This window comes from Taeniopygia guttata, chromosome 6, assembly GCF_048771995.1.
Source record: "Taeniopygia guttata chromosome 6, bTaeGut7.mat, whole genome shotgun sequence".
NCBI lineage: Eukaryota > Metazoa > Chordata > Aves > Passeriformes > Estrildidae > Taeniopygia > Taeniopygia guttata.
The window spans coordinates 31,147,672-31,158,563 of NC_133031.1; the positions used below are offsets into that span (position 1 = coordinate 31,147,672).

The 10,892-nt window shown below is 42.3% G+C and overlaps 1 protein-coding gene across 2 annotated transcripts; it reads right to left on the minus strand.

Moving 5' to 3' along the window:
* Nucleotides 1–2,000: 2,000 nt before the first annotated feature.
* PRLHR (prolactin releasing hormone receptor) lies at nt 2,001–9,599 on the minus strand. 2 transcript variants are annotated; one of them, XM_041717102.2, is made up of 4 exons: nt 9,407–9,599; nt 8,032–9,240; nt 4,317–4,368; nt 2,001–3,309 (listed from the first exon to the last, which is right to left on the minus strand). In XM_041717102.2, exon 2 carries the CDS (start codon nt 9,106–9,108, stop codon nt 8,074–8,076), a length of 1,035 nt encoding a protein of 344 aa, XP_041573036.1. In that variant the 5' UTR covers nt 9,109–9,240; nt 9,407–9,599; the 3' UTR covers nt 2,001–3,309; nt 4,317–4,368; nt 8,032–8,073. The 2 variants fall into 2 exon arrangements, with proteins under 2 accessions (XP_041573036.1, XP_041573035.1); XM_041717101.2 differs by having other exon boundaries at nt 8,032–9,294.
* Between the last annotated feature and the right edge of the window lie 1,293 nt (nt 9,600–10,892).

Here is a 10,892-nt window from a genome sequence, read left to right on the forward strand (position 1 = left end):
ATCCTCTCACAACAAACCCAGTTCTCTTTATGAATGGACCTTGGGCCTGGACAGAGGGGAAACAATAAACAGCATCTAAAGTCACAAAATGAGCTTTGCTACCTTCTCATTCAAAAGGGAGAAAAGTAATTAGTACAGATTTGTCTCCTTGCTGAGGCAGATCCCAGGTTTGCAAACAGGGGACACATGACACGGTCTGAAGCTTATGTGCCTGTTTCAGATGGCCAGGGCAAAAGGAAATAGATAAGATAATATCAATAGGAGCAAGTGACCCACTTGGAACGAAAAAGGGGATAATAAGTCCATGGGAATGGAATCTGAAACTTTTTTAGAAAGAACATAACAACTGCAGACAGCATTTTAGGACTCTGAGAGAAATGGGAGGTCTAGATTAAGTGGAATGTCAAGTTCCTCATGCACCCACAATTTTTTTTTTTTAATCAACTTTCATTAATTATTTTCTGTATTTATTTACCCAAGAGATTAGGAAAGACTTTTTTACTCTGTTGTAATAGGCTGCTTTATTAGCATCACATCCTTACTTTAATCACTGTCTTGCATATGTGGGCTCTACCTGGCTTCAGGTAATTGCATCTCCGGATGACACAGCCTTGGGAAACTTGTTGTTTAATGAGCTGAACCCTCTCTAAAGCATTCCCATCCACCCCAGCCTGCAGCAACACTGTCAGTTTTGGACAGGGGGGACCTGTGTGTGTTTAAAGGCTCTGCCTGCTGGGCTGGGGCAACTGATGGCGGCGGAAGGACACCGTGTTCATCAGAGGCTGAGCTCTGCTGGGAAATGGGATGTAAGCGTTGCTGGGGGTAGGGAAAACGGGTTTTGTTTCTCTAATGAGGAAAGAATTAGTGAGAAAACAGCTGACAAACAGGTTCCAGGGAAACAAGGAATAATTTACAAGAATACTTTGGTCAATAAAGACCCAGCCACTTTATCAAACGTTTTAATGCTGAAAGGAAACAGATATTAATTTCTTGTGAGGAGGTGGTGCTTGATAAACCTACTAGCTCCAATTCAGAGTTTAATTTTAGCTCTGTGTTACGATGATAATTACATGTATTTGTGCTCGCCTTCATGGTTTGTGCCACAAGGACTCCAATCTCCCCGAGCTGTTAGGAGGAGATATCTCAGATCTGGGGTTCTTCTTCTTCCTAAACTGTACAAAATGTGTGGAGGGAGGAACTGCTGCATCCTGAGGGCTTCTGATCTAGAGGGGGAAACACAACAAAGTTTTTTCTAATTCCCAAAAGGGAACTTGGGAATATTGTATAACAGGAAACAGTTTGGAACTTCCCTTGTATTCTATTTTCCTTCTGCTAAAGTCGTTCAGAGTAATCTGTAGGGCTTTCCATTTTTGCAACTGTTTTTAAATAGGTAAATTGTGAAACTCTGTGTAGTTCCACATTACCTTTTATCCACTTCATTGAGTCTCAATATTTGAATGTAAATAGCTTCAGATTTAGAAAGCTGTACTGACACTCTTCATTTAGCTTTCATTTACAACTGTTAAAAATTTTAAAACCATTCTTGTGTCAATCCAGCCTTCTCCAAACCCACCTTCCACCCCTGTTTGTAAATAACTCATGTGAGAGCTGGAAGAGAAGGTGCTTGCCTAATTATCGCTATTTTCAACACTGTAAATTAAGCTGTTCATGTGAATAGTTCCTTCATTTAGCAATAAGCAAAGAATGTTAAGAACTGTGAAATAATACAAATTTTGTCAGACACTGTACACAAGGTATGGGTGGGGTAAGAACTGTTTGGAACAGTGCTTTCCACAATGCCTTGAAAGCAAAGAAATCCATATTTTTGTCACTACAGCAAAACACAGGTCTTCAAAATCTTCCCTTCACTTTGTCTGTGTTGTTGTCAGAACTTTGACAGGTGATGATTTGCATTTCCTCTGTCCTCAGTCGGTGACAATTTTCCAAGAGGAGGTAGTATCAAAGCAATCTAGAATTAACTGAGACAAGTGAAAATTGCATGGGTGGCACAAAAGTCTTTTACAAATAGACATTATTTTATGCAACAGACATTAATACATGTTTTAATGAAGAAGTGATTCACAATGATAATATTATTGACTTATTAAGATTAAACAGGTCTGCCATATGCTGTTGAGTGCTTCAGATGGTTTCAAATTTATTATTATTTTTTTTTAATCTATGCATATTAACAACAGATGTTGAATTTTAAAATGATCCAACAGTCGAGGGGAAATCATTCCAAAGCTGAGTGATAATTTTGTCATGTTAATTATTTGAAATACTTTGTATGTATTATATATTTGTTATTTAGCTGATAGCTAGCTCTTGCACATGATATTTTTTGTCATCTTACTTCCTCCAGAGTTTTCTCCCATTGCTGAGGAGTGGGTTGGTTGAACACTTGCCTTGGAACTCCATCACTAACCTTTAAATTCTTTTTATTTAAAAAACCCTTTCACAAGTGCATCTGCCCTCAACTCCTCTGCCTCTGGACCATACAGAGATGGGATGTGGACCTCACCCTAATGTTCCTGCTTTTTCCTGGCTTGCTCCTGTTGCACTGAGGGGGTGAGGGGAGGGCAGAAAGATACCACAAAGCAAATACACCGAGCTGACACGCCACAGGTGAGGGACCACACTCCCAGAAGGCTTGGGACAGGAACAGCCTCTGGGTGGTTACAGATTTACCCTTTGGCTGGTTATTGTTAGCTTGAAGATCAGAAATTTGGTTTTTTGCTTTCTTTCTTGCCCTGTCTCCAGGAGCCCAAGATGGGGCTGGTTCCCAGCACAGGCTGTTGCTTCTCCTTCCCACTCCCAAGCACAGCAGGTCACAAACTCGAGCTGGGGTGGTGGCAGCCTGGGACAGTGCACTATGTCACCTTTTTTCAGCTGTCTTGTGGGTGTGATGGAGTAAACAAACACATCTCCCTGTGGCTGAGAAGCTGGAGAAAGAGACAACACCACGAGCCTCCCCAGAGCAGAGCTGCCCCAGGCTGAGCAGTCACCCTTCTGGTGATGCTGCTGGGAGAAGATGAGCTGCACTGGGTGATCCCCAGCCCACACCAGCACCAGCCTCTGACAAAGCACTGCAATAAAGCCACTCCTGTTCTGTGAGCCACCAGCTGCCTTTCCAGCATCTTATCTGGAGACCCAGAGCTGTGCTGAGCAGGAGAGGCAGAGCTCCTCTCCATGCTGAAAGCTTCAAGCTTCTCCTTGCAGTCCTCTTGCTCCAGTGACTCATGGAAATGTAGGAATTGTAGGAAATGTAGGTATAGATTTTTGCTGTTATCTTCTTCTGGATATTCCCTGCAGAAATTAAAAAAATATAAGTAAATAAATCCAAACCAAAACAACAACAAAAACCCAACAAACAAAAAACCCAACAAAACAAACCAAACAAAAACCACAGGGAAATTACAATGTGATTATTAACATAAACAAAATGCAAAGGATGGAGAGCCCAGTCAGCTTCAAAAAGTGATCCCAAATTGATTTCCAATGGACTGGAGACATGAACTGGGGAGCTCTTGAGTGTGTGCTTTATTATTTACATAGATCACTAGCTTCAGTGACTTAATTTGACAAAGAAAGATGTAGAAAGGGAAAGTCAATCCCATTTGCTTCTTGGTGAAGAGAGTAAATGTATAGATCCTAAAGGGACATAACTCCCAGTGAGATACATTTGAGCTTCATGCCCTTTACCTCTCACTTTTTGCCCTGTAGGGAGGCAGCCTGAGTATCAAGTAGTCAGTCCTGAATCATTTAGGTGGGAAAACACCTCTAAGATCATCAAGTCCAGATGTCAAACCAGCACTGCCAAGCCCACCACTAAACCATGTCCCCAGGTACCTCATCTACACATCTTTTAAATCCCTCCAAGGATGGTGGGTCTGCCACTGCCCTGGGAAGCCTGTTTGAATGCCTGACCAGCCATCTGGTGAAGAAATTTTTCCTTATATCCGATCCCTGTGTAATCCTGTGGGGTTTCCTAAAAAGAGAGAGCACTTTGATGACTTTTTCTTCCCCAGGGAGCAATGAGGAAATGCCAATATTCCTAATTTCAGGTGGGAACAACCTTGAGGCTCCTGTTTCGACTGAGTAGCTGATAAATGGCTTCAAAAGTCTGGGGGAGAGTTAGAAGAGCAGGGAGCAGAGAGACAAATAATAGAAAATTTTATTGAAATCAGCCTGGGGAAGCCAGTCCCATCTGGTTATGTCACTACACAGTAAGAATAGACTTCAACCCTGCTCTTGAGATGGGGATTGTGGAAGTGAATTCCAAAGGAAAAATCCCATTAGTATAGGATAGATACCTCAGATGCATCTGCAGCTCCTCTCTGGGACCTTCAGGGAATCATCTTGTTGCTGTGGAGGGAAATCAGTGCAAAGGATCAGAGTTAGTGATGGTTGTGACCCAAAATGAGGTCACTGAGAATGGGGAGAGTATTTACTTGAGGTAAACACAAAAGCCAGAGTTTCAAGTGTCAGGCCAGGCCAGCTGCAGATCCACACAGCAAATGGTTCTGTTCAGAGCCTGTATGTCTTGCAGAAAGATGAGAAAAGAGGATATTCTTCATTTCAGAAAGCCCTTTTCCCTTTAGAAAGCTCTCCCTCTCTGTATGCCTTCCAAGAGGAACAAATGTTTGCTTTGAGCCTTGAGCAAGCTTTTCTCCAGGGTAAGGAGGAGGAATGTGATTATTTTTTCCTGAGAAAATAAAAAGACAGTGAGCAGTGAGAAGGAAGGACTGGAGGTAAAAGTTTGTACTACATTGCTTCATGCAGAAATGGCCAAGATGGCAGTGGCTTTACCACCAGCAGGTTGTTTTTGTCTTCTTTTCATCTGGTGGGGAGATTGATGCATTGTACAGTTCCTCTTTCACATTGTTTTTATCCCCAGATGCAGGTGTGCCATTTTCAGCTTCCATCACCTTAGACAACTAATTATTGACAAGAAATCAAGCAAAATTTTCTCAATTAAAACTGCACAGAGCACCTGTTGTTCAGCAGGTATGAAGAGCATCAGCTTTCCCCAGCCCATCTATCAGCTGTGAAAGACTCCCCTGCTCCTGTAAGTGATGCCCTTATGGCAGGAGCTGCTTTTGCCCCCCAAATAAACTGACATTCCCCAAATGTAATACAAATATAACTCTGAGTTTTCTTCAACCAAGAACAAGGAAAATTTATTTAAAGCAATGCACTGCACAGACAAGTTAGTTTTTGGTGACTGTTTTGAGTAGATATCCCTGAGGTGGGGGAAAGACCAAATCTACCTGACCCTAACTGAGGTTTTATTATTTTCCTTTGGCTGCCTGATCTCAACTTTAGTGAGCTTTGATCACTTTCTAATCTAATTCCTGGCTTACTTTTCTATGTGTTTCATGAGTACATTGCCTTTTAATGCCAGCCCCACTCTTGACCACAGGGAATAGTTTATGTTTGATCAAGCACTTGTGTAGTTTATAGGTTTTTCAAGTTTTGAACTGAGCTACTCTACAAAATAAAAGCATGCCATGATTTCTTAAACTGCAATTAAAACATATACCACCAAAAATGCCTCAGTGATGAGCCTTGGTCCTTCCCAGAACTGCAGCAGTCCCCTGGAGAGGGGTGGAGATTAGCAAACACGTTTCACATGACAGCTTTCAATATGTTTATTTGCATAACTGGATTACAGAAGTGCATCAATGTGCCTTAAAATATTATTATTGTTTATTAGTCTGGATATCGGACAAAACAATAATTAAATAGGGCAGAGATTCTTGGGGCTCAGTTAACAGAATTGAGGCTCAATGAATGTGGCTATGCTTTGTTCTCTGCCCTGTGGAACCCCCAGACCTCAAGCTCAGGACTGGACTTCCTTTGTGCAGGGAAAGCCTGGAAAAATGGCATTACAGGACCACTGAGGTGGACCAAGGGGGCTGTGGAGGAGAGAGAAGGAGCTTCAGGAGCTCACAGTTGGGGAATGCAGATCATTTCAGGGTGCATCTGAAAATCTGCTTGTGAAGAGGGCCTTAAACAAGGGCAGGCTCTGAGCTTTCTGATGCAAATTCACATCCTGACAGAATTAAGACACATACAGGTTAAACCAGCACTTAGATGAGGGTGCCAGCTGTGCTGGGCATCTCCAGGAGCTGCCAGACCTTGGCACTGCTCTAAGAGCAGCTCCAGAGGCAGCCTGAAGTGAGATATTCCCAATGCATTTGTCACTGTGGGAACAATCCGTGCACTGAACAGCTCTTCATTTCTGTCTCAAGGAAAAGCAAATTGAGAGAGAAATCCTTGTTTGCTTCATGCAGCTCTTGGCAGTCACCATCTCCAGTCATTATCGTTCAAGAGAACATGAATAAGTCAAACTGCAGTGATGGTAAATGAGGGAAAAATATGTGTAAGGAAGAAAAGATCCCAGGACTGCTGTGGTTTAGAAAGTCTGGGAAGACTCCACTGGGCTTTGGATCCCTCTGGGTGACAGCACTTTCTGTATTTAGTGCAGGAGGTTGTAGACATTATGAACCATCTCAATCTTAATTAACCTTTACAAACTGAAAAATTAGCAGTTTGAATTTACTTAATTCTACAGAAGAAAAATCTCTAAAACTCAGGATTTTTTGTTATTGGAAACTGCTTTTTGTGTTGTTTCAGTGCTCTCTTGGTGTCCTGCTCTATGTACTTTTTAAATGATTCCTGAAAATGAGATTGAAAAGCTTTTAGAATTAGGTTGGTCTGTTTGGAAGTGGGCTTTTTGCCTTTTCAAAGTGACCAGTTATTTCAGTAACTTACAATATTTAGCTTCAAGAAAAAAAAACATTGCCTGAAATTCAGCAAAAGCAAAACATTCTTTAGAAGGTCACTCAAACCTTTAAACTGAGGTAAGAAAGGCAGGCACACATAATCACAGAGTGAATGCAAGTAATGCCCGATTTAAATGGACCTTCTTCATTCAGTGCCTCTGTAATCAGCTTTTAATGCCCTCATTACCAGCAGTAGAATAACTTGAAATTGCAGCAAGTTTGTGAAATGGGATTTCAAATGTTTTCCAACACTTTTCCCAGGGTGGGCATATGGATCTGGGGGATGTTTTTATCAGATTAATTTTACTGAAGCACAATAAGCAAAATTATTTTCACAGATTCACAGTAGGATTTACAATCTAAAGCAACCACCTCTTTCTTCCCACTCCCCTCATGTCCTTTTGCGTTGCCCCCAACAGAGAAGTCTCTGGCCATGTGCAGGTACAGTCAGAGAGATGTCCTTGCTGACCATGGCCAGAGCTGCCCTGGACTGTGCTGCTTTTTTGGCTGATGGCAGTTCAGTGCCAGAAAGTTTCTCATGCTATCCCAGATTGCAGCTGAGCAGGTCGGAAGAAACCTCTCACAACTTTGTCCTGTTCACTTAACTGTTATTCCAGATATTTTCAGGGAGGAAGAAACTAGAAATCATTAGGTTGATTATAGCTTTTAAGTCCCTTTGAAAGGTGAATTTCAAAGGAAATTGTTTCTTCCCAAAAGACTCCTCCAAAGGAGAGCGCCTGCTGGAATTATCTCGCCACTGTTGAGGACAATGCAGCTGACTTGCAGTAGGGTCAGGGAACTGGGGCTGCATGAGGAAATGGCCCTGACCCAAAAAGGACTACAGGAATGTTGTAATTCCTCTACCCTAGAGGCTGTGCTAAGGAATAGACTCTGGATAGACACACTGATTTCATTTTTACCCAATCCAAAACACTCCCTCTTTGAGATATTTATGTCCTATTCATCCTTGCTTCTCTCTGTCCCCCAAAAGCCATGTGTGTACTGACAGTACTATCCAACACAGATAGAAAGAATCCCTGTATCTTATTGTGCTTACATCTCCTTGGCTTCTAATTCCAATCAAAGCAATAAAGATATTTTTGAGGCATGACATCTGCCTGTCATTCTCCTTTAGAAGTGGAAGTGCTGGGGAAGATGCACATGGGACCTCTGTTGTTATAATTGAGCCCTAAAGGCAAATTTCAGGAATGAGGACTAATTAAAAGCGGAAAAGACTTACAATGTTCATGTACAAAGGAGGGGCACTCCCACCAGCTCTGTTTTACAGCACCACACTGGCCATAATGCAGTTTGTAGCAGGTCCAATTTTCTTCTTCCTCCAGGCAAACATTTTTTTCAGCTCTCCCCTGAAGCTGTCATGGAGCCAGGCATAGAGGAAGGCATTGGTACAAGCAGACATCATTGCAAACCAGTGGCACAGCAGCTGGATGAAGTTGAAGTACTGCTTGTCAATCAAGCTGATGTCGATGTCCTTTATCATGTTGAAGATGTGCAGGGGCAGCCAACAGACTCCAAAGGCTGCCACCACTAAGACCAGCAAGCGAAAAGTCTTTCTCCTCCTGGCACGGTCCCACTCAGCCTGGCCCTGGGTGACATTGCCTGGGACCACACGGTTCTTCAGCTTTACTGAGATCCTCAGGTAGGACAGAGAGATGACAGCCAAAGGCAACACATAGGTGATGATGAGGGTGCTGTAGGCGTAAGCCAAGCGATCTCTTTTCATGTGGAACCAAAACTCCTCGCAGATGGAGAAGTCCAGCTCCGGGAACTCTGCGTGGTAGGTGTGCACCAAGGCTGGGGCAGCCAAAGTGCAGCTCAGCAGCCAAATAGCAGCCAGGATGTAAGCACAGATGGGGATGGTGAGCCTCCTGCGGAACGGGTACACCGTGGCACAGTACCTGTCCACGGCTATGACAGTCAGGGTGAAGACAGACACAAACACCGTGACGGGTTGCATCAGGAAAACAAAGTAGCACATGAAGCGCCCGTAAACCCATCCCCGGGGCTCAAAGGCATAGGCCAGGGTCAGGGGCACACAGGTTGCACACATAAGCATGTCTGAGAAAGCCAGATTGCCTACCAGAAAGTTGGTGACGTTGTGCATTTTTTTTGTCTTGCAGATGACATAGATGAGAAGGTAATTCCCAATGACACCAATAAAAACCACCAGCGAGTAGCAGGGGATGATGAGTGGCTTGAAGGACTGAACAAACTGGAGCCCTGAGAATAAATTGCTGGTGTTGCTGTGAATCGCAGAGAGGAAGCTTTGGGAGGTTAAATTGTCCGAATTCATCATTTTCCTCCTTTTGTTGTCTGCCGTCAGCTGAGTGAAGTAGTTAGCACTGCGCTGCTCCCGCACTCAATCAGTGGGGATAATGAATGGATTTCTGGCTGTCCACAGGTTACCACATGGATAGTAAACAAGCAGCTGTAAATGCAAAAGGTGAGCTTGTAACCCTCGAGAGGCAGTTTTCAGCAAGTCCTAAGAAAAATCAAATACAACCAATTTCCATTAAAGTCCTCCTGTATTTGCTATTAAATCTAGCTTTTGACAGCATGCCACTTAATAAACATTTAATGCAGTGAGTACTTACTGCTGGGGGGTTTTAATCCCATATGATTTTCCTGTGGATGCCAAGAAGTGTCCTAGATGTCTGTCTTCTGCAAATCCAGGAGCCTGTGTGTGTGTGTGTGTGTGTGTGTGTGTCAGAGAGAGAGAGGCAGAGAGAATATATGAGTGAGAAAGAGGGCGATGTGCATTTACAAGCTAAGTGGAGATCACTGTTTTTAAACAGTCTTCACTACTAGGTCATGACAGATTTATGTATAAGCTTTTATCCCCATTGGCTGCCCTGGGTATTACGTTGCTCTTTGTGTGTTTTTTACTGATAGTAATTAGTTCTAGAATATCCTTTCAAAAATTCCACTCTCCTTCCAGTGCATCTATAATTGCCCCGCACATCTAAAAATCAATTTACTTTCATTAACATGAACCTGCACAGTATCTAATCCTAGATTAGCTTTTCCAGAGCCCCCAGAGTGTCCAAAAATACTACCTGTAATTTCGTTGCTATAATGTGACTGTAAAATAGAATTTTAATCACATGCTGAAGGCAAATAAATGTTTATGCCACTAGAGGGTCTCAGCTATGTACCTGTGATTGAAGTTAAGATTAGAAATGTGCATTTCTATTGTAGCACAAAGCATCTTATTTTACTTAAATTTATTTTCCACCGGTGCTACAATGTTTACTCAGCCACTATGGCTATTTTCAGTAGGATTTACACATCTTTAAAAGTAAACAAATGTGTGTGAGCGCCTCAAAGGAAATATTAGCATCCAAATAGGTTAGATGTAAGGGTTTACCTGCTGAGAACTACAGCAAACTTCTACTAGTATTTCAGCTACCCAAAAACATTTGGGGTGTTTCTTCATTCCTGCATTCGATTTGTTAACCTTTTCTATACCAGACAAGTGCAAACCAGTCTGTAAAACAATCTATAGCTGTTTTGCTTGGTTCAGATGTTAGAAAGCAGAAAATTCAGGATATGTGCTTACAGAACACTTAATTAGACATCCCCCTCCTGTTCTTGTCTATTGCACTAATTCTCCCTTAACTCTTCTCCATTTCAACCCGGGACCAGGACCTCATCTGGTGAAAAACAGTGAAAATCCACTGCATCCATTTGTAATGTCTAGAGAAAATAAAAAAATCTAATGACCAACCTAACTTCTGAATGCTTCAGAGCAGAGAATATTTTTACGTCCTGTAAGGCACTCAGAGGATTTAGACACAATTTTAAATGACAATTTGTGTCCTAGTCAGTTAGACTAAAGAAATATTATTCCATTATTTTCTAGGAGGCTATGGGGAGAACCATATCCTTTTGATTTTATGCCATTTGACAGAAATCAGAAGTTTAAATAGGCTTCATTTTTGTCTTACTTCTTTCCCTAATCATAAAACAGAAGCTAATCTTGTGTAGCTCTTGTCCTGACCAGAGGCATTCTGCTTGTGAAGGATGAGAAATTCAAGCAAGGCAAGTGCTGGCTCTGTGCTGCTGCAGCCAGGGTTAGAG

Excerpts from the sequence above, each read along its gene's own strand:
- PRLHR (XM_041717102.2), bottom strand. The coding sequence starts at position 9,108 with ATGATGAATTCGGACAATTTAACCTCCCAAAGCTTCCTCTCTGCGATT.